Below are 24,901 nucleotides of genomic sequence, written 5' to 3'. Positions count from 1 at the left end.
GATGAAAAATAAATTCACTGATATTACAAACATGATGAGAGCTTTAGAAAACCTCTCCCACTGTGTTTGAAGTGAAAGTGAACAACACGGAGCGCCATATTGACACACAAGACATTACACACGAGAAATCGACAGTGTGGTCATTTTGGACATTATCTTTTGCCACCTGCTGTTGCTCCTATTTTATCTTCTTGCTGTCTTTTTCTTCCTTTCTTTCCCCACAACAACTGAATCATGTGACCTGATCAATATCCAATAAGGTTTTGTGATCCTTGCACGGGCAGCAGTCCCATAGGAGAACCATATTGGATGGCTGATAACAGCAAGCTATAAAAGCAGTCGAATCACTCAAATGCCTGCTTTGATTTGGCCCCCGGGAGTTCATTAACCCGCTGTGCAGCTCTTGTGTTCAGCCACGACTGCAGGCAGATTAGCCCTGCTGGATGAATCTTCCTGGGTAGTGATCATACTACAAGGTCTTGAGGCCTGTGTTTTTTTGGAATTAGCAGCAATATAGATGTTTTTATATTATGTTCTTCCCCCCAACTGCTAATTTTGTATCGATAGCAGTGGTATGCATCGGAGTGGAAGGTACAGCAGTAACATTAGCATTAATAACATTACCACTGCGATGGCTCATCTTACACCTATCACAGCACATTTGCAATTGCCTCGATATTTCACCTGAGGCAATGTACTCGACTAATAACATCAGCTCCAAACAGCTTTGGGGCATTCGAGTGGAATCATCTTCGTGACCATTTGTGTTCGCGCTGCAAATGATTATTTTCATCATCAGTTAATATCCTTATCATTTTCTCGATGACTCATTCAACTCTTTTGCAGATAATCACAGAAAATATTTATTGAAAAAACAAGGCCATAATCATTTCTCATGTCTTGCAATGTCTTTGTTTTTTAAAATATATATATAAAAAAATATGATCGCTATCATGCATGAAAAGGAAAGAATCAAAGAAAAATGAATCAAATATTGGCTGTTGAGAAGCTGGAAACAGAAAATGTTTATCTTTTTCATCTATTTTCCTCAGCTTGTAATGTTTTTCTTGGAAAAGCAGTGTCACTGGTGCTAAACTGGTAGCTGAACTGTATGCCTATGCATAACATCCATCTGCTTTTTTTTCTTCTACCATTTATATTTCACTACAAATCTAAATGTAGCAAATGACCCTGGCAGCTTGTATATCAGCACAGATATATTTCTCTGCCTGTTTGTGAAAGTACAATCCTCAACACATTATGTTTTCTATGTCATAAACAATTTTTTCAAGAATCAAATCCAGAAGTCAACTGAATTTAATTTGTGTAGCCGATATTGGCATCAACAAGCTTGACAATCTGTTAAACAAACAGCAACGCAAACTCTCATCCTTGGATCCTAAGTTTGGTCAGGACGAGCAACAAGGAGAGGAGAGGACGGTCACGGCATTAAATAGATGTAGATACAGGACAGGCAGAGATGACTATAATAAAATTACGGAGAAAGTGAAGTGACTGTAAACAAAGTGCAAACATTACTCACAACAGTGAGTAATCATCTGGACCTTTTGCTAATAATATTCTTTTGTTTATTTAAGAATTTGATTTGGATGTAGTGTACGGACACACAATAGATTCGTGGGAGTCAATCAATATGTCATTACCTTTTTCCCAGAAATACCAGTTGTGAAGCTACATAACCATATAAGTATCTGTTCACACACTTTTTTTTCCCATTTGATCAAACACCACACACCAGCAGATGAGTCAGACTATATGAGGGAGAAAAACATCTAAGCAGATATCAAGGGCTGATATTACGGGCTGCGCGAGGCTGCATTGTCTTTTTTCCGAGGTGCCACATGCTGCACAATTGAAAGGAGTGTAATGGCATTGAGCTGCAAGGTCAGAGGCCAGATCTCTTGATTAAGTGAGGAGGGAGAAAACCAAAGACGTGGGAGAGATGGCGAGGACAAAGCCAGAGACACGGCGGAACGAGCGTCGTATGCGCAGAAAATAATGGCTTGCGAGGATGAGATTTTAAAATACCAGGAAGTTTGTCGGTCCATTTTGGCTTACAGCTGAAGAGGATGGAGGGACGCCTCGCAGATGTTTATACAAGATTTCCTGCCAAGTATTCGGAAACACTGTTGGGACAGCACGGAGATGCATGGGTATGTCAGAGCTACACGCGTTGCTTTTTAGCGAATGTCATGAATAACACCTGTCCCTTGCAAAGAGAATGTTTAAAATTTTATCTCCGCATTTCCATGTCTGTTGTTTTGGGCAGAACAATACATCCTGCCCAGTGATCCCTCATGGGTGTGTTGAAGACAGCGTGTGTGCAGCATGACTGTCGATGCACAAATGACACAGACAGGATAACAAATTCTTGAAGCTTGTGGAAAACAGCGTACAATATCATGCACTACATGAGTATGGACTCATCTTTATTAGTATGGCAAGGAGCCGAACAGCATCCTCTCGGCACAGTACTCGGTCGAAGCTGATGCACTCGTGGCAATGGGAAGCATGATGCTTTCACTATGCTGCTGAAATACTATTTGATGTTTTCAGAATTTTTGCTGCAGGCCTTCACACATGTCCTCCTTTTGGTAATAGTATTACATATATATATATTGCATTTTCTTTTACCAGGAAGAATTTTCTGTCATCTTGTTTCAGGCTGTACATGCAACTGTGGTATATTTGGCTGTATGAAAGCATTTAGATGATATACGGGCCAGAGTGAGGCGTGTGGGTGGAGAGGTAAAGGGGTTTGCCAGCCACCTTTATCTGTCCCTGTGTTTGAGTCATAGTGCCGACGAAAGACCCCCTGACTCAGACCTGATGTAGGCTGTCCAGACGCGGAGGGGCTCTCATGAGCCCACACAACGTGTCAACCGGCTGCTGCCGATGCATTTTAATCAGTGCACGCAATTTATCTCCTGGGGCTTCTTTTCGGTTCAAAGTCAAAGAAGGGCCAAACGCACTTGAGGTTAAAGAAATGATCTTTAGACGTGAGGATGAATGGGCACACAGTCTGGGTCAGCGACGGAAATTTCAGTCGGCCTTTTGCTGGTTATGCAAGTTTATGACGAAGTCATTAAAGGGGAAGGGAAGATTAAGGAAAGGATTAAAGGAGCTTCTTTCTTCACCTCCTGTCTGACGCTTATCCTTTATATACCTGTTACCGGCAGCAGTCAGGCGTGATTTAGGGACGCAGTTCTTAAACACCTGCTGCTCCCGGGGCCAAGTCTTTGTTGGCAGGTGTTTCGCACACACTGCTCGCTGTACCCGCGAGCGGCAGCCTGCCTCCCTCACAGCTTCAGGGCCGCTGTCGTGGGCTAATCCCTCTTGGCGTCACTGACGGCAGCGTTGCTTGAATGGTGAATGAAATTGCCAAACCTGATTTGCGCTTTGTGTTGCGTGTACATTGTAACAGCGTATATCTTCACTGTGGTGGGGTCCCAAAAATGAGTGGTTGTTTATGAATTAATCAATGATATACTTGCACACGCGCATAGATAGAAATGCCTACATTTTGCTTATACGACAGGGATTCTGGTCTCTGATGCAGCTATTGATGTTCAATTCAGTGTAGCCAGTGTAGCCAGTGTGAGCTACATGTAATGTTCAGTGTTAGTGTGGTGGAGTATATGTGACGTACACATACTGCATGTGTTGTGCATCGTCGGGCTAAGTGGCTATCAGGGGGCAAATGGTGAAAGAGGTGTTTTCATTATCTAAAAATATTACTAGTTACTGTGAATAATGTGTGCGGTTGTACTGTTCTCGCTGAAGTGGAATATTAATACCTTCTGGGTATTTAAAGCAATTTCCACTTGAAATGATGTCTTAGAAAGCATGTGTCATGTTATAGATAGTATAAATCCACAGGTGGATATCTATGATTTATTTCAACATTGCTCAATTTTATCATTGAGTATAATTTTCCTTCAACAGCGCCATAGACACTTGAACTTGTTAATGCTTTATAGTTTTTTTTTTTTTTGAGGCCATTACTCGAGGGCTACAAAAAAAAATTATTATTATATAATTTTTTTTTTTTTTGGAGAAGGGTTCCTTAACTGTGGTTGTTAAAGTTCTGTGCTGTATGATGTGACAGGTGAATTTGGGATTAAATTCAGACCCTTTTAGGATTAGAATTTGGAAAATGATTTTGTGTCTTTGGAAATTAGTTTGATCGATTTTCAGAACAGTTCTTTTCACTGACACTTATTGACCATCATATGCTGATAATAACCCATCTGCAACACGGTCTCAGTCTGATCGATTGATTCGTGAGGCTCTAATATTTTCCTATCCAAATCTTTAACAAATCAACTATCTTGTGATATGTGCCAGTTTTTGATGAAAATGAACCAAATGTACAACACCTAATTGTACATACAGAAGAGCTGGTGGCGATCTTTCTGCCATCCGACCATATCTGCCTGTAGATTTTTTTTTCATATCGGATAAGTAGTCCAATCTTCCACATCTCTTAGAAAACACATCTGTAATATGTCCTTTGGGCAATTTGCACCTATTTAGACAATTTGCCCTTGTTAATGTCCTGAACGTCCTAGACGTGGAGCCAGAACACAGACTTCTCTCTTGACATCAGTCCGACCTGCTTTTAGTGTCGCTATAAGCACAATAACATCGCCTCAATATCAATATAAAGAGGCATTAATGTTTACGTTGAAGCAGTAGAATGGGAGTGGAGAGTGGGTGTCATTTTAAGTCGGAAAAATACACTGCAATAAGAGTCGTAGTACAGAGCGCACTGCTCTGTAATGGACTGACAAATTGGTAGATTTTTCTTTGGCACTTGTCACTTTCTAAATTGCAATGTAATGACAATGCTCTGTTCCCCTGTATTAGGCCCTCGCATACTGTTGCCATTGTGTTTTTGTCCCCGCACATTTAATTACCAAGTTTTGTTACCTTTTTTACAAGCTCCCTCCCGTCTCCAAAGTTGAGAATGTTTAATAGCTATTAAACTTGGGATTAACTCGCTTCTCCGAGAGGCCTTTCCTGTGGGATGAACGCAATCCGTGACTGCGATGCGGGCCGTCTTGACTCGCTTTCCCAAAGCAAGGGTTATCAGACACAGAAAAGAGCAACTGACTCAATCTACCAAGTTTATCTCCAATTAATGCGGATTAATTGAGCTTTGACTTCGCCCTGCAAGCCAAGCAGAAGAGCAATTTGTGCATGGAAGCCTGTTATTGCTCCAAGGCTGTTGATCCTCTCGCATGTGAAATGCTCCGGGTCCCAAAACCGTTGATCATGTGGTTATGATCATGTCGTTTTTAGTGTGTGTGTGTTAATGAATAATACAGTTTGCCACATTGATTCCAATTTATGAAAATGGTTGTGAAAATACAACAAATACCTACCAGGGTTTTTTTTGGATTTCTTCTCTCTGCCGTGTGAGCGTTAAGAATCAGCAAGGTTGCTGCTGGTGTTTTTCTTTTGTATGTTTTTCTTATTCTAATCATTCCGCCTTCAGAAATACTGCAGTCTTCTCCTCTTAATTATTTGCATTTGGAAAAATTGATTTGGGCTGAGTTGTTTGTTCGTATCCAGGTCACATGGGGAAGCATTCGGTTGCATGAGAAGTCAGATTGACAGTGGTTTATTATAAGGAGTACAGTGTCATTTTGCATGTTGGCACACCTTAAAGCCTCGCTGCCCTTTCCAAAGATCCACTCAATAATGGATCAGGCGAAGAGCATTGCAAGTCTCTTCCCTCTCATTATGATCCCATTTGCCTGCTCACCGATGCTGTTTTGAAGAAGGTGGGCTAATTGCACACTCTGACTCTGAACTCACCTGCAAGTTAATAACATCTTACCTTCAGGGTAGCATCATTATAAGATATAAGCCTCATTAAAATAAAATGATGATTTAATAACTCTCCCTTACAATGACCCTTGCGAGGATGGGCTGTTATTTTTGCAGTTATCTGGGAAATTAAGACTTCAAACGCTCCTTTTCCACGTCCTTTGTTGTTTTCAGGAAGGAAAAAAATAACCATCTCTTGACCACAGACACGTTAAGTACGCAGTGGGAATAATAGGGTTTCTGTAGAGTGCATACATTAACCATGCATATGTCAAAGGGGTGACGTGGTTTTATCTGTACCTTAAACGGATTTGAGGAGTGTAGCGTGCATGCAGGGACCCGGTGATGTAAGGGCAACCATGTCGGATTGCTAATGTACAAAAGAGCCTGATGTATAACTGCAGCGCCAAGTATGTTACACTTTCTCTCCCTGCGTGATTGCATATAATGTTGCTTTTATTATTGCCTTTCCCCCCCCCCCCTTCACACAGCCCCAATCCTTCTGAGGCTTCGCTCCAGCTCAAAGTTAATTCTCCTCCTTTCAATGTGGTTCCTCCTCCAGAGCCATCTTCCAAGTCAAAATATCCAAATTTGACGCTTTGATTATGCTTAAGGGGCGTTGATAATTGCCGGGTAAAGTAAGCAACTGTCTCCCACCATTCACCACGAACGCAGGGAGGCTCTCTTTTTTCCCCTTTGTGAAGAGGAATCACATTATGTTCGATGATCAGTGCCTGGGGGCCACATCAAACACAGTCTGAAAACCTTTCCGGAGGAGATAGAGGCTGGCCAATTTCACAAGTGGATTTTTATTGGTTGATTGCACAATGGCCAAGTCGTTATCTAAATCCTCAAACTACTTGGGCAAAAGTGCCCTGTGAGCATTCAGGGTGTACAAACTTCCCCCTGGGATGAAAGCCAAACTAAAATGTTTACAACCACTAGTTTGCCAGGATTATAGCTTAAGAGACCAAGTGTTAACAGGATGTGGCGGTTACATAGCCGAGCGGTGACATTCGGCACAGTGTCATTGCTGGTGCTGATAAAACCGTATCACGCCAACTTTGATTTTCACTCGAAATGATGGCTTACAAAATCCTTTGAATGAAAAGGTTCCACGCTCTCGCAGCCTGCATTCAAACACAAATTCAAAACATGATTTTAGGAGTGCAAAAAGTACATACAATGTAAGTGTGGTTGTCAAGATACACTCAACAACATGTTTGCATCGGGTCTCAGATTTAAAATCCGTCATCGGCCAAGATGGTCTTTGCTGTCTAACAAGCTGACCTCCTACACAGGGAGGTCATCAATTGAGTGATTTAATTCGTCATTTTGCATAATTTCATTCCCCTTCATAACGGAGCCGTGGGGCTAATTAGCTTGTAAAAAATTTGAAATCAAACATGAGTAGTTGGTGTCCACTCTTCCCAGCAAGGGGAGAGACACTGATGAGTAAACTTACCCATGATTGCCTGATTCAATTTGCACCAATTAAAACAAAATAAGAGTTTCTGGCCGCTGTAACTCCGCGGAGCTTACAGGAAAGCATATGCCTTAGGACCGTGGCTATAGTCTGCATGTGGTGCATCTCAAATCATCATACATATATTCATTTGTACTGTCCTTATTTTTGCATGGATCAATGCACAAATACTCTTGAAATGCAGAAGAACACTGCATAGCATAAACTAAAAGTTGAGACCCTGACTGTGGACTTTCCCGTAAAAGAGAGTTAATGAATAAATACATATAAATGTCAGGCTCATCCTAAAATCACCTCATACTCTGAATTAAACTGCTTAAATTCCCTGACGTCAGGACTTTTCAGTATATCAATTTGTTTTTCTTTAACAATGATGGCATTTACTGTATTGTTTCCTTCTAAGTAACTTAGGTGTGGTACAAAAGAGTAGCTCAAAAAAGACCAATAAATAGTGATTAAATAGAAGGAAAAAAAAGTGTGGGCAAAATGAAAGAGTCAAAGAGAAAGAGAGAAAGAAAGATATACAGATAGAAATTCAGCGACGAGTGAGGGAAGCTATCACTCGAACTTGCCTGCGAAGTGATTCTTATCTGCAATATACAGTACCTCCCCTCTCACCTCTAGATCTCTGCCTGATAAAACCTCTTCATTCACCTACACACTGTGCCAGGAGCACAGCGGTCAAAGCTGCACAAATCCGCATCGGTCGGACCGGAGACGTATAAAAAATCAGCTATGTGTATATTGATGCCAAAGTTGTGGTTGTTTTTTGTTGTTGTTGTTTTTTTTAAACCCACAAAGCATTTTTGAGCATTGAGGAAGACATCCTAGTGGAATCACGGTTCACTGATCTTGGTTGAAGACAGACAACATCCTCACTGATCCCCTGCGCCCCCGGCTATAAGAGAGTGGCATCGTGGGATGGAGGAGCCGCATGTTTTCAGCGCTTGGAAATTAATGTGATGAAGATATAAAACTGTATGCCATTAAAAAAAAGATAGATATTTTCTTGTATACTGCATTTGTCATAGAGCAGGGGGGGATAAATCATAATATCAGGAAAAGTATTACGTAAATTGGAGCTTCATATTGGGCCACTTGTGTACGTATGCACACGATGATGGCATTGCGCAGGCGACCCTCAGCACCCCTGCGAAATGGCTGTTCACTGATTTATGCTGAGTCAGATACCATTAGCTGTTATCATCCCCCTCTCAGGATCCAACCCTGCACACTAATGTGGGTCAGGGGCCACATTATAGAAACACCTTCACTGTGCCGTCTTATTTCACTGTGCATTGCAGGATTCCTGCCGTCACTGGAACTGTCAATGAATGTCACTGGAAATTTCCAGAATATTGAGATTAAATGGAAGGGAGAAAATGTAATGAAAACAAAGGTCAGACATCCTTGCATTTGACTGTACGTACAAGTTCTATAAGTTCTATGTTAGGTTATCACTGGTGCTTCAGTGGATAATATAAATGTTACTGTCGTTAAATGATTAATGGAGTACGATACAGGAAACATGATTGTTCTAATCCACAAATTTATATTTTTTTCATGGAAAATAATAATCTCCAATTATTTTCACAGTATTCTCAAAAAGTACTATAAAAGAGTCGAAGTAGCCTGCAACAACAAAGTAAAAGTACTAGGTAGTACTTTTTTTGTGGAGATATTGTTTTTGTGCTTCAAGTATGTGATTGGTGTAAACACACAGATAAAAAAATGTGAATCTAGAAAAAGAAACGGCTGCCCTTTGATGCTGAAGAACAACTGATAAAAAGCCCACTATATCAGATTTTATCAGAAGGTGCTCTTACCTTGATGTCACATTGTTAACACGGTGCCCGTTGTCCATATTAATCAGAAGTGTTTTCAGAAAAGCAGGCTACAATGCTCAAACGATTTTCTTACATTGTTGAGAGACATTTTTTCTCTCAAGGCCAGAATACCAAGGTGAAAATTAAATGTGTTTTTTTTCCTCTTAACTATCGAATAGTCTATTTCCCAAAATTGACCTTCCTGTGATTTGTCTTGAGATCAAAAAATGACATAGAACATAGGGCATCCGTTTTTGTCAAGGAATTCATGAGGAAATAAGAAAAATAAGCACTGCATCCAGGGGTAAAACACACATAAGACACACGCACACACAAATTTGATTTGGTTTGTAGATGTTGCCCGAGGGCAATCGGCCTAATTCTATGTAGTGTTTGCTTCTGAAAAGGACACACTTCTGCATCTGCTTCTGATGATGTGCGGTACTTTGCATTGTGATTCTCTCACTCAACGGTGCCCAGGTCACATCCCAGGCTCACTCTTACTCTGATTGCACGCTGTTCATTATCCTGATTAGACGCCCCTTTGTAAACCATTGATTCATGTGGTGCTGCAGTCCATGTGGACAGTATTTGTGTGTGCATGAGTTGGTTATAATGTGGAAGAATCTGCAGAAACCCACATGGAGATGCTTGTGTCCATGATTTATGTGAGTCACAATCACATTATTAATGTTTTATTTAACATTTCTATTGCATTTAACTGAGTCATTTAGCAACTTAATTGTACTATTTACTTGGCGCTTCAGGTATTGTTTGCATTTTTCCAGAAAGGTTGCCAAGTCACTTGTTTTCTGTGACTATGTTATATTTTTCACTCAAACTTGGAATTTTGGGTTTACACAAATACGCACATAGATAAAAAACAAAAAACTGAGGAAAATTATGAGTAAAGTCAGACAATAGAACAGTATCTTGTTAGACTAAGAAACTAACCAATCATTCTGTTTCAGCGGAAAAATTATATTGGCCCGGCCCTATAGGCAAATGGCGTGGTGTGACGGATGAAGAAGTGCAGGAGTGTCATCTGGCAATCGGCGTGTTCGCTCAGATGCTGAGCAGGGTGGGGAAGGGTACTGCTTTTAAAGCAGGGAGTAAGGATTTAGCGTTGGCTTTATTTGAAATAAAATGAATTGGAAAGCTGCTAAGCACTTTAAACAAGCCTGTGGCAATGTTTTACTAGTCTGCAGCAATGGAAAGCCAACCATATGGTGCCCATTAACTATGGCAATAAAGCTTTATATTAAACTGGTGAAATGGGAGGGCAAAGACATACATAGGAAAATGAATCAAAATCAGTAACCGGGCAGTTTTCTTGGAAATATTTACATTATTTATTCAAACTTGAAGTCAGTTAGACACAAAACTGCAGAAAATCTAAGCATTACCAATCATCTGATATTTGGATAAATGTAAATATTCGGTGTCTCATTTCTACCACTGCAACTGGTCATTCTTGATTTATTAAGATTGATGTGGTGGCACATTTTCATCTGTAACATTGTTATGAAAACTAAACTTATGAAAACAAATGCTTCCATGTGTGTCGTGCATTGTGTTGATCTTTTTAAAATTGTTTGTGAAGTCTAAAAATTTGATGCTCTCACTAGTTGGTGCTTGGCACTGTGATTCAATTTTTGTTCTTTTTTTTTAGCCATTTGATTTTATATCTCAGGTTTACGTAATGTTTTTTTCTAAATGGGTCTGTTCTCACATTATCTTTGCTCTTTGCACCATAATCTGCGAGCATATTAAGAGCCTGAAGAGAAATCCAAATTTAGCACAGCCCATGACACACCAAATGAGGCAAGGATGGTTTGTAATCTTTGCAACCTGTCACCCAGTCTGTTTGTGGCAAGCAGTGCATTCAGTTCATATATCTGCCCGCATGCATATGTGATAAGTATGCGGATGAAAGAACAGCCTCCATGTACAGATTAAAGATGGCACAGGTTGTGTTTTAATGTAATTTTTTTTGTGTTTGTAAACTTGGTTGTTGCTAGTTCAACTGAGACCTTGGTTCATTCTCTGTTTAGCTGCTAATATTACTCCACAAGCCCCTGCAGTTTGTGTGCTCTGCTGCGTCCCAAAATTCAAAGCACACCTGGCAACAGGAGCTGTTTAGCTCAAACTTTTCGAGTATATTTGGTTGCTGGGACGGATAAAACTGAGATCACATTTCCACCAAAAATGAGCCGTTTCAGGGTGGATTTTGGGACCCAACCAAGACCACCAACTCCAAAAAGACTTTGTTGAAAAGATTTTGTTTTTTTTAGGTTTGTTCCTTGGTTTTGGTCCACACCCGAGTGCTATTACAGTGTTTACACTTGGCTAAATGAATTGCACTAAGAGGGTAAACGAACCAAAAGTGCATGTCTGGAAACAACCTATATCAACCTAATCTGCGTTGAAGGCTCAGATTTGCAGCAAACACAACCAGCGCTCATCCAGTTGACAGTAAAAAGTAACATTAGCCCAGTGGTTCAACTTTTCTGTACTTGAATAAGTAGCTAGATGGATAGAGGATGGCAGGGATGAGACATCTGTGTGCAGCGAGCTCCATCCGATTGTCATGTACTAATAAAAGTGCATGAGGACATTTTTCACAGCAGATTGAGTCCTGCGATGTAATTTACAATAGTAATTTATTTGAAATAAACATTGTCACAAGGTCCGTCCTGAATGTTTAACTTACCTCATTCTTTCTCTTTGTTCTTCTCTTCTCTTGCAGAACCGTGACAGAATGGTCGACTGTATGAGCAAAGTCATGCTGCACACGGCTGTCTCATGCTGGCAACCATTCCTGGGACTGGCCCTTGTGGCTGTCTTTGTGGGTTCAACCCTGGGATGTCCCTCACGCTGCGAGTGTTCAGCGCAGACTAAGGCAGTTGTCTGTCACCGCAAGCGCATGCCCACCATCCCTGATGGGGTCCCAACAGAGACCAGGATCCTGGACCTGAGCAAGAACAAGCTGACAATGATCAACCCTGATGACTTTGTTGCCTTTCCTGGGCTTGAGGAACTTGACCTCAGTGGAAATATTATCAGTTATGTTGAGCCTGGAGCTTTCAACGCCCTGTTTAACATGCACTCACTCAGTCTCAAGAGCAATCGTATCAAGCTGATTCCCCTGGGAGTCTTTTCAGGTTTAACAAATCTCACCCGACTGGATATAAGTGACAACAAGATTGTCATCCTCCTGGATTATATGTTTCAGGACTTGCACAATTTAAAGTTTTTGGAAGTGGGCGACAACGATCTGGTTTACATTTCTCACCGTGCATTCAGTGGACTTTTGAGCCTAGAGATACTAACCTTGGAGAGATGCAACCTTACAGTTGTGCCGACTGAGGCCCTTTCCCACCTGCATAACCTTGTCAGCCTCCATCTGCGTTACCTCGGCATCAACACTTTGCATCCTTACTCATTCAAAAAGTTGTTCAGGCTGCGGCATTTAGAAATTGATAGTTGGCTTTTGCTAGACCATGTCCCAGCCAATACCCTGCATGGCCTCAACCTGACGAAGCTGTTTATAACCAACACCAACTTGTCCTCCTTCCCCTACCAAGCCCTGAAGCATCTGCCCTACCTGACACACCTCAACCTGTCCTACAACCGCATTAAGCACATTGAAGGGGGGATGCTCATGGAGCTTGTTCGGCTGCGAGAGCTGCATCTAGTTGGTGCCCAGTTAACCGCCATTGAACCGTATGCCTTCCAGGGCCTGCGGGGGCTTAAAGTCCTTAATGTCTCTCACAATCGACTGGATACACTGGAGAAGGGTGTTTTTCAGTCCCCTGAGGCTCTGGAGGTCCTTCTGATTGACAACAACCCCTTAGTATGCGACTGTCGTCTCATGTGGATCCTACAGAAAAGGCACTCCATCTTCTTTGGAGATTCGCAACCAGAGTGCAGCACACCTGAAGGTATCCGTGGCAGGCCATTTAAGGAGTTTAAGGAGACTCTTCTGTCTTATTACGTGACATGCACCAAGCCAAAAATTCGTGAGAATAAAACACAAACGATCACTGTGGATGAAGGCCAGCAGGCACTGTTACGCTGCAGCGCTGAGGGGACACCGCGACCCATTGTGTCCTGGCTGTCCCCACGGCGCCGGTTTCTGACAAGTAGGAGCCATGGTCGAGTGACGGTCCACAACAATGGTACACTGGAGATCAAGTCAGCTGAGATACAAGACAGCGGAGTGTACCTGTGCCTTGCATCAAACACTGCCGGGAATGACACCCTGATGACGTCATTGGCAGTGAAAAGTTTGGGATCACTGTACGCTAACAGGACCCAATACTACACAGATCCCAGCAACACCACTGCCAATGGGACGGCCGGAGTGACCATCGGTTTGGACCTAAAGACTATTCTAGTGTCAACAGCTATGGGTTGTTTTACATTCCTGGGAGTTGTCTTGTTTTGTTTCCTGCTCCTTTTTGTTTGGAGCAGAGGAAAAGGAAAACATAAAAACAACATAGACGTTGAATATGTGCCTCGGTCAAAGTCAAATGGCACCAATATTGACTCAGCAGAAGGACAAGCTGGTCCTCGTCGTTTTAATATGAAAATGATGTGATTAATTTTGTAGATGCAAGATTCTGGATTGTGGAAATGCCCAAGGTACAATGTATTTTTTTGCAAATAGGACTTCTGATCTTCCCAATGCTGCAGGAAGAGTGACAGTGAAAAGTTTGGAGGCATCAGAAGAAGATGAGCAGTATCTTAAATCACTGGATCTTGACAAAAATGCTTGGATTCTGTGTTTCACATACCGAAATGTATGGTTGGACATCCTGTTAAAGAATTGACAGTGGACATCTTAAACATGGATGAGGATTGGAAGCTGTTGCCACCAAGAGGACCTTAAGGTAGTAGGTGTCACCTATCAGCTTTTTGAAGTTTATATGCCCAAAAAGAACCCTTCTGTTTTGGGATTGATCTACAGACTCTGCTGAACCATGTACAGTACAAATTTGTATCTGAGCTATTAACCTACTTTGTTTAGTCTTGCGCCATGCTTATTCACTGAACAAATCAATGAAACAGACCATAATTTCCTATGTTCAATACTTTGCATATGTGTACCTAATGCTTCATTTTGTACATGTATGTACAAATCCATTCAAAAGAACTATTCATAGCAATATTCATGGGATGCATTAGCCAAAATTGATATAACCCCACGTGTTCAGCAAGAACATTCTTCAGACTTTTGAAGTTTCCATGGATTCAGGAAGGGCTTCTATGGGTGATTATCTGTCCCTGCTACCCCAATTGACCCCTAGATATGAATACATATATATTATTTATCAATGAAAATAGGAGAAATAATATTTATGAAAAATGTTGAGTATTTTTAAAAATCAGTCCCCAAACACCTTACAGGATCTAACATAAAAATGACTCAGTATTGGTCAAAGTTCCTACACAAACCACATTTTGTCCTATTTTTGTCTCTTTTTTATTCTTTAACCGTACCTTTGCTGGTTGGCAAACTACATGTGTCAATTTTACTACAGTGACATTTGCATCATTTTCCCCAGTAGGAAATTTGGACTCTGTTGTGGTAGTTTCCCATTTTGTTGTTGAATCATTTAGATTGTGAAAACTTCAAAAGTAAAAGTGAAAAACTGTATGTGAAATAAATGAAGATGTATTTGTACCAATGAGTCAGATATAAATGTTATTACATAATGGAATATCTTTTTCTCTTTAGCCTCACTTATCTCATCATAGTCGTCTGAGGAGAAGGACGTCTCAGCTATTACATTTCAATTCACTGACCATGAAAATACTAAGTGTTGGTATCATAATTTACAGACCGATTAAATGTGATAGTTACTAAAATGTATTAGTTATTACAGAATTTCTTTTTTTATCCTGTAACCAATTTATTGTTGAAAGAGTAGTTCCAATTTCAACTAACCAAGATTGTCTTTGGTTGACTAAAGCCCCTCTACTTCCCTTTTTTTTTTCTCGACTGAGTAGAAAGCTCCTGCTCATATTATCACTTTGCTTCTGTCTTATTGGATGACAGTACTCAGCTTATCAGCTGTGGCTGAGGTAAAGTCTGTCGTCCACCGAGCAGAAGGTTGGCGGTTGAATCCCAGCATCCCTTAGTCCACATGCCGATGTGTCCTTGGGCAAGACACTTAACCCTAAATTGCCTCTACCTGCTCCTCCGGCAGTTTATGAATATGTACGAATGTGATAGAAATAGCAGCGCTGTATGATTGTGTGTGTTAATGGGTGAATGTGACTTGTACTGTAAAGCGCTTTGAGTGGTCAATAAGACAAGAAAAGTGCAATATAAATAAAGTCAATTTACCTGCAGCTGAGCTGAAAAGCTGTGACGTCATGTGACAGGACTCAGGACATTGTGCCAGTTCAAACAAACTCAACGGATGATGTCCTCGGTATTTCAGGTTACTGCAGCCTCTTCACACACTACCCTCTTCGTAGCATTGTCAAACCTTACTCTCGATGTTGCACTATAGCACCAGCATCTCGGACCAGAAAAAAGGCGGCCAAGGTGTTGCCTTTACAGTCTATGGGGCTTGCGAGGCCCAACGAAAGCAGACCCTAAACACACAACCAGAAGCACAGCTGAAAAGAAGTTACAAGCTATCGTGCAGACTGGTAGGGGTTGTGCTCCTGTCAGTGTCTGAGCCTCAGAGGGAATGTGAATGTAGACTAATGTAGACCCTCATTACCTGAACTGTGAACCAACTGAATTGTAATGTATTTAAATTGCAGCATATAAACTGCCATTCAACTCCTGATCTCTATGATATGATCCAAATATGTGCTTTAGAAGTGGTGTACATTTAGAAATACTTTAGTGAGGATCAGAAACTATTAGTTTCCTTTTTTTATATTCGAAAGCATGTCTCTCTTGCTGTCCCTCATTTGCGCCATCTCATTAGGAGCCACAGAGTGCGTTTGGTTTCTGAGCCTGCAGTCCCCTGGGCTGCTCCAGAAATCAGAGCACCAAATGGCACAGCTTCTCCAAAAATACAAAAGAAACAAGGTTAACTTTGTAGGCCAGTGATGGCCACGACCAGATCGTTCATGCAGTCAAATTACATGACGAATGTTTCCCTCGCCGCTCCTGTGAGCGTGATTTGTTGTTCCTGTACAAATGAGGCCTCTAAAGTAGAACTCTCTTCTGGTTTAATGAGGGTCTGCCAGTGTGACATTCATATGCACAGGGTCCATATATTGCTTGTCCTAAATAGCACTCAAGTAATTATTCTGCCCATCATGTGCTTTGACTTCTTAAGAAATGTAGATGTCAGCCTTTCATTTTTATATGAGATATACAATTGGCATCCATGTCTATAGCACAATTACCAATGACAAGTAATGTGGAATTTTATAGAAATTGCAAAGTCACCCACATGCTGCTCCAGTAGCCCAGATGTGTTTCACAGGAACCTCACAGCTGGAATAGACCGACATTATCCTGGATACCGAGGTACGTATGTACAAAACTTTAAAATGTGTGTTTCCATGGTGATATGCAGACTTCTTTGTATGTTTTAACAACATTTCCATTGAACCGGTGCATTTGGATTGCATCTGAAAAGCTGTTAGCGCTGTGTGGCTGTTTTGTCCCCCTCTTATCAGTTATTTACTGATCTGACTCCTTTTATTTTCAGGGTAATTAGTGAGGATAATTTTCCAAACCAGATGGGAGTCTCTCAGCCTAAAAAGCCTTAATGCAATTTCTGTTAAAATAGATAGAGCTCTTGGCTCACACTCTGCAGGAAAGATTCCGAACGCTGATGTATATACACAGACCAGCCATAACATAAAACCAGTGACCAGACATGTTTAATGTAATATTAATTAATTAATAGTATTGTGGAATGTTTTGATGTTGGTAGACAGACAGACATACAGAAAGATAGATAGATGCATATATGGATGGATGGATGGATGGTTTGATACAGAGATCCTGTGTGTACATGAGAGAAATTTCCATTTGTCTTGATCATTGGACATGTGAAATTTTTGCTTTATTTATTAAATGTTAATGATGTCTTGTCAATATTCAGAGAATTACCATCTACTCATTCGCACACACACACACACACACACACACACACACACCCACACACCAACCTTCCCACTACAAAATTACATGAATATGGTAGACTGGCTAGAAATGAATGAATATCTGCAAAAAATAACTCCCAGGAATAGTAAAACTCTCCACATTTGTGCACCGAAATCCCTGTAGTTTTTAAATTAGGCACCACATGTTTGATAGATATCCAAGCCCCACAGGCCGAGCAGCCAATGCAACACATACAGTAAAAGATCACATAGACCTGCAACTCAAGTGAGAAACAGAGAGCCCGGAAAACGGGAGAATGTGGCTGGCTGTAGCCGAAGTGTGGGGCAGATGTTAGCCGGCAGGTTTTGGCTGTGTGTGCTTTCATTAGGTTCAGCTTTCATACACTCCCCGGTGACGGGCCGGGCTGCCAAATGAGCTCCCATGTGAGCCGACTCCGGCTCCAAACCGGCATCCAAAAACTGTGGCTGGCTGCAAACGAGGAAGACGCGCGTGCTGCAATGCATCTTCAACGAAACACTCGTTCACGCATTCAGCAACAGGAAATGAAACATGTTCTTCTAAAAAGGGCACCACGCAATGCATAAATCCCTTAGCGTGTGCAAAGAAGCGTACTGTACGCATAACACCGCCTCCTTCGCATGACGTCGTTGTTGACGCATGCGAAGGTGCGTCTTCGTTCGTCTCTGGTCCCAAAACAAAGGCAGATTTATGGGATTGGAAAGAGACGTATTCCCTTTCATTTTATTTCCAAACCTCTCCCACTCTGCAAGGCGGCAGTGAAAAACGCCTCCTAGGATAGTGGAGGGGCAAACGTTATTTGCAACAAAAAACCCTCCGCAATTCACACTGAATGTTCGACTGTAATCCAGCAGTCGATATTTCTCTGTGAGCATGTTGCTGCATTCTGTAATTATGTTTTTGCCCTCTCTGGGAAGCACAGTCACGAAGGAAGAAATGGGAGGAGGGAGCATTGAATGCTTTGCCTATCTAATTCTTTAATGATGAATGGACCCATAAGTGGGAGCAAAGAGACGAATGCAAAGTTTTACATTCCTCCCCTCGAGAAGTGAAAGCAATATTTACTCTCCCTGAATCAAAAAGAATTATTTATTCTGCTTATTCTGGTGAAGTGGCAACACCGTCCCCAAGTTTAATAGCAAGGAGAACATTGTGATGATTTATTAAACACACACTTAACAAAACCTAAAAGTCTCAGGTGAAGCCTGAAGTAGAACAGTTGAGATCACATTTGGAGCGGGGGCAGGGGTCTCTCAGGTGTGAGTGGAACTCTCTCATTCAGCCCTCGAGAAACAGTCTCTTGCATTCGTTTCAGAAAGTGCTTAAATGTCACGTGAGCGTTTATCTGCAGAGGCCTTTCAGAGGACGGTACAGTTGTAGATAATTGGTCTTGCTTTAGTTCTTACGCTGTGAGCCAGTCCACCTGAGAGGCCTATCGTGCTCTGAATACCTGCGCTCTGATTTAATTAGAACATGGAATCTGCCAGACACTCTCCGAGGAGCTGAGGTAATTAAAAAAAAAAAAAAAAAAAACAACCTTAAAAATTCCATGCTCATGTTTTATCATATCACACAAGATGATATTCTCAAGTCTCAGGAACACCACACCGAGTAAATTTGAAATCAAGACAAGTATTTGTCACATGAAGGAAAGGTAGTCTATCCGGTTACAACCCACTTACTTGCTTTTGTTACGAAGAATGTTCACCTCATATTCAGGCCAAAGCCATAAGATGAAGCTAATGAGCCCCTCTGCTGAATGGATGACATGTCTGTGCCCAGGACATTAAATGTATAAATATGCATGCAAAATAACTGTAAAATCCATATTATTACTAAGCAAAGTGTCGTGCACCTTCATTCACTTGCAAAATTGAGATATAGAATGGAAAACAAAAATATTTAACACTGAAAAATGGCGTTTGTTACGTGTACCCGCTCTCTAACACTACACCTTACCATGAAGTATAATGACACAATTCTTCAAATGTCTTTCTTTTTTTGGTGCATTTTGTCTGGATGTATATATCACATCCATGCTTTAAATGAATAATTTTCATAAGAAATCCATAATGCTGTTTTTGGTTTTCACTGAGTTTTGTGACCAGGACACGTACCCGTCTCTGAAACACTTAGAACATTCCACAAGTCAACAGGAAATGAAATCGTCTGAAAGCAAATATATTGATATGGATTAAAAAAAAAAATTCAAAGTCATCACACTGTAAGGAAATCAGTGCTTATAGATAGCTGTCACCTGATCTTAAAAATAAGGGGGGTGGGGCAGTTCATGAATATACACAAAATTAATGAGTTTGGTGAGCAAAGACAAACACTGCACATGTACACTACACACACACACACACACACACACACACACACACACGTAGCTGTTGCTGTTGAAAAACAACAAAGAGGAGGACATTTAAACACAACACTGAAATGAAATCATTAACCATTGACAGAAAATTGAAAATTCCCACTCAAAGCGGCGAGCGTGTCCTTATTCCAGAGGAAGACGACCTCACTCGGATCACGTCAGGTGAAGAAAAATGTAGGTGTTTGATTCGGCACGCCTCAGTCTGAATCCCTTTTCAATGCTTTGGATCCAAGTGTCTCCGCGAGCCTGAGCGCCACCCTGACATTTTTCTCCCCCTGTCGTTCTCCCGCTCACATCTCTTCCCCTCCGTAAACCCATTCTACTTACTCTCCGTCACACACTGCACACTGTCGAGCTCCGACTCCCCACCGTGCTACTTCCCTCAGTGGATGTTGCCACACTGTGCGGCTGCTTTGTCCTCGCCGAGCAGATGCCAGACCATTAGCGTCTCTCCAACCTTGAAGAATCCGCCGCCAATCTGCGGCGAAGCGCGCAGTTAAAACCAAACAGAGATTCTCCGAGACATCACGACCACATTCTGGTAGCCTTGGAGAAACTCTGCCTACCACGCGCACAGGTCACCAACACCTTTAATCTTAAGCACTCACACTACGGCCTCCTTGACCGAGCGTGGTCAGCGGTTTGCCCTCCCTTCCACTTTTGTCACAGCATACTTCCAATAGATGCCCTGGGATGTCATGAAATCACTGCTCACTGCCCGTAGCTTGGCTGCTAAAATGGATTCTGGTAATGTGATATAATCAGTGAACCGTTATCACTGCCCCAGCATCATTCCGACTGTACTACGTGGTATTGTGACTGAAAACTCACATTCTCGTATCTCTTTATTAGTATTAATAGTCACTTTCCAATATAATAGTTGATATCTGTGAGGAGAAGTTAACAAGTCCTCATTTCAACATGCCATTGATAGTCAAAATTGCATCACACATATGTAGGCGATCCTTTTGTCCAAAACATCTTACAAAGACGGGGAACAAAAGCTACACTCAGTTTTGAAGGAGATAAGATGATGGCATGGTGTGTGGGAGCTGTAAATGATGGGTTGCAGCCCGCAGCGAGAGAGAGCGGGGCAGTAACTCTGCCGTTCTGACCTCAGCCGGGAGTTCATTCAACCACTGTGGGGCCTGAACAGAGAAGAGCCTTGACCGAGATGAGTGATCACAGCGCGGGCTGAGTGACGGGGACGCAATCATCCAGAGGCAGAGGAGCACAGTGGCTCAGTGGAGTTTCGGAGGTGGGATGGAGCACTTGGAGCATTGCCTGGCTTAGGCCTATAACAAAGTTTGGAGATGCCCGTGTAAAATTGGGATTGCCACTAAAAACTGTCGTAGCAAATGTGTTGGCTCTAATACGCAACAGCAGCACTGTATTGTAACGTAGGGGGGAGATGACACGCCCCAGTATGAGTCGCTGAGCGAGTGAGGAAGGAGCCAAGTCTCCAGAGGCCATATACCCACATATATACTGGTAATTGGAGAAAAAAATTATTGTACAGGAAGAGGCTAATGCTGCTGTGTTCAGCGGTGAATAACTGCTCGTTGCAGTGGGTGAGCTCTCGGTTAGAGCTGACCCCGCTCCTCCAAATGTGGTTTCTTCTGGGTACAAAAAGTCCAAATGGCGCTGGTCAAACTGCCAAACTTTTCTTCTTCCAGCCGTGGCCCAGATCACTCAGGACACATTCACCAACATTAGGGCAGCTGTTGTTTCACCTTGTTTTAAAGCTAAAAACTCTGCAGAATGTTGAGTGGGTGAACAGAATATTACACCACAGCACCACTGTTTGCTCCCTGACTCCTTCTGACTCCTTTTTTTTTTTTTTTTATGACCATGACCATACGCGAAACATCTTTGTACCAAAACCACCAGCAAACCGCGTCGAATCAGAAAAACGCTTATATGTTGCGTTGTCGTTGAGGGCGGTTGCATCGTCAACGCAATTTTTGAGAATTTGTTGGCTGTTCCCGCCTCTGCAGGCTCCGTTATTACCTCTGCCTGAGATCCAAGATGGTTCAGGTTTACAGTGCAGATTATCCAGCAGCGCTTGCTGCCCACCATCAATTTCCAGATGATTACTGTCGGGGACTTTAATCCCTGACTTCCAGCACTTTAGAGCCTCAGACAGAATTCTACAGAGCTGTTTGCAAAAAAGGAAAGATCTACAGAGGTTCACAATCTTTTCGCCCCAAAGGTAGAATATGAACGACACGGCCATTTATATTTGAAAAGCGGTTTTTGGTCCTATATTTCATCAGCACTGTGATTCGGTGTGAAGAAGAACATTAGATTCACAAACAGTCGGGTTATTTTCTGTGGCACTTGGAATTGAATTGGCGTGTCCGAGTTTGACTTTTGGGATCTGACAAAAGATCCTCAGCTGTAGTGCATTTAATCTAAAATAAACCAAGTTCATTTTACATAAGAATATCTTCCAATATTTCTTCATATCCTTTAGAATCAGCACTTACTTGTTTTTTCTTCTTGATGCAGCAGTTTTAGTTACTATGGAGCGTAGATGATAACCTGGGGCTATTAAATGTGCACACACACACACACACACACACACACACCGGTAGCGTCAGCTGGGGAACCAAAGTTTTTCTCTCTCTCTCCCCCTCTCTAACGCACAAACACGGGGACACACCGCGGGGAGATTGCCAACGGAAGTGGCTCAGAGGATTCACGAGCAAACAACAGAATAAAACCAACAACACAGACAAAAACAACATCCATTGCCACGTGTGTTTGCCGTTAAGATTAGCAAAGAATTGCCCAGTAACTGTCTATCTAAAGGGGGAAAAAAAGCTACAAGGTGACAGGCTGGGTGTTCATACAAAAGTATGTATTTAATATTCAATGGAGAAGGTCAATCTTGTTAGGAAAGCTGGGGCAGGTCCTTTTTGACATGGAGGACAAGTGGTGCATATAAAATAGTAAGTATATTACATAACGTGTCTGTGATTGCAAAAATGAGAGTTGTTGCTATAGGCTACGTCAGACACACAGTGTGATTTTAGTGCAGAAGATGCTGTGGAACTTGCAGTTGAGGCCAATTCGGATCAGCAATCAGGCTCGTTGACAAAAGCGTCCGCTGTAGGAAGGAGTAGACGCGCGGTGCGCCGGGGCGGCGGCATATATCCAGCTCGCCGACAGATGAATGAGACTGAAGGTTCCGACTGTGTCAAATAAACCAGAGTTTCTGCTGACATTTTGAAGTGATTGCGCGGAGAACGAGCTGACCCCCGCCGGCGCGGCGGAGAGATAAGAGATTTACAGCGCACGGAGGCCTCGGGCAGCGGCACACGTGGCTCTCTGCCCCACGTAAAATGAATTCGACACCGGGGAAGAGTGGCGCCGTTTTATCCAAGTTGTTTCATCTCCTGCCTATTCCTGATTCCGGTGGCACGTCAGGAGCTCCTTATTTTAGTCTGTGGGATGAAGCCATTGTGTGAAAAGGCCACCGCGGTTTTTCCGGGCAACGGGAAAAGACACAATCCTCGGCAAGAGAAGATCAAAGCCCACACCTCTGGGTTTTGTTACATATCGAGTTAACTTCCAACGCTTCCTGCGATACGTCTCCCCTCCCTCAGCTCTGGGCAAGAGAGTGAATTAAACTCGACTCGTGCCCTCATGCGCAATCCGTCTTCATCTGTGAACGCGGCAGGGCCAGTCGTCGCTACACCGCGAGCTGAAACCAAGGGACGCAGCTTGCTCCGCGGCTCGTCGGGCCACCGGGGCCGTCGCTTAGTCCTCAAGGTCTCTGAAAACATCCCCTCGGTTTCGAGTGATTTGTCGCGCTGGTAGAGGAGGAGAGAGCAAAGCCAAAAAACCAAGATGTGCGCCACGTTGCTACGTGATGCATCATGACCCCCAAGGTCGGATTGCTCCGTATGAATTATACAGTCGCACAGCTCTTTCTCTTCATATACAGTACGTGATTGATTTACAGTAGCTCGCCGTACGTGCAGGAGGACGCGGAGACAGAGATGTTGCATGTCAAGCGCAAAGATAAATGACAGTCCGCCCCGAGATTCATAACGTTGTGAAGGACACGAACGCGACATTTGGCACGGACGACATTCGGCGACATTTGTCGCAAAGCAGAAGCTTTTGAATCTCCACTTAACATACAATCAAATCATGTTTCCCACTGCACTTCCTGATGTAAAGCTGCCGCCCCAACAGCTTCATTAACGTTATCTCAGGGTGCGTCACATCTGTTCAACAGCGTTCAGCTGGGAATTGTCTTCCCCAGTCTCTCCGGGGACTATATTAATGATTTCTTTTTCTTCCTTTTTTTTCTTCCTTTTACTGTAATTGATATATGGCGCAAAACTGTTTACACTGTTATTAGCTGTAAACAAACATTCAATTAGTCCACAAACACAAACTCAATGTCAACGTATCAGCTGCATCACTTAGAACGTCAATATGGCGTTCTGCAAATGATGACAGGGATACTGAGGACTCGGGAGCAGGGCAATAAAAGAGAAATCACTGAACTAGATTCCACTGTGCATACAATCTGATAGTGACGGATTGACATGCAAAGGGATTTGACCACGAAATGTCTTTAGATCTGAGGGTGATTCCAGATCTTGCCACTTCCTGTGAGCTGAAGTTCTGAAGACTTAACAACTTAGACAGTAACAATTGTGGCATACCTTGTTTCCTTTAAAGTGCTGTGACCAGTCTCTTTGTGCTGCTGACAAACAATATGTGGGCGCAGAACCTTTGCGCGAACATCAGGTTAATTCTGTTTCTTAGAGGAAATCATTAAAAAAACAAAAAAAAGAACAATTGTTAACCATGTCCCTCTTGAAATGTGGCCTTTCTTTTTTCCTTTAAAACAATCCTCAATAAAATAAAACGGACACAGCTTTTTAAAGCCATTTCCAACTCAAAGCTTCAAGGGGTGAAGTCGCCCTTTATTTCCCTCAGTCCCTGCCTCCTTCAACCCTCCGCCGTTTTTTGCTTGGTCAGTGTTGCGGCACCTCATTTTGCAGTAAAGAACTGGAGAGCTATAATGTGCTTTTAAGCACTTTTTGAAGTCGCTCCAAATTCTTGGCTTGTGCTCAAACAAGTCTCTTTAATTAGCAACTAAAATATCAGAAACGGTCTCATGCCAGTAACACACAGAGACATTTAAAGTTTATCATAAACTGAGACACATTTGAACTGACGTGCTGCTGTACATACACTGT

The 24,901-nt window shown here is 42.3% G+C and overlaps 1 protein-coding gene across 8 annotated transcripts in view; it reads left to right on the top strand.

Moving 5' to 3' along the window:
- The window catches only part of lingo2 (leucine rich repeat and Ig domain containing 2), a 178,636-nt gene extending 163,779 nt beyond the window's left edge, over positions 1 to 14,857 (top strand). For all 8 annotated transcript variants that reach the window (XM_035650497.2, XM_035650502.2, XM_035650501.2 and 5 more), the window contains one exon: positions 11,918 to 14,857. In XM_035650497.2, coding sequence (XP_035506390.1) covers positions 11,930 to 13,771 — 1,842 coding nt within the window. In that variant the 5' untranslated portion in view covers positions 11,918 to 11,929 and the 3' untranslated portion in view covers positions 13,772 to 14,857. The remainder of the gene's footprint in view (positions 1 to 11,917) is intronic.
- The last annotated feature ends 10,044 nt before the right edge of the window (positions 14,858 to 24,901 follow it).

Source organism: Scophthalmus maximus, chromosome 9 (assembly GCF_022379125.1).
Source record: "Scophthalmus maximus strain ysfricsl-2021 chromosome 9, ASM2237912v1, whole genome shotgun sequence".
NCBI classification, from domain to species: Eukaryota; Metazoa; Chordata; class Actinopteri; order Pleuronectiformes; family Scophthalmidae; genus Scophthalmus; species Scophthalmus maximus.
This window is presented reverse-complemented; position numbering and strand designations above follow the sequence as displayed.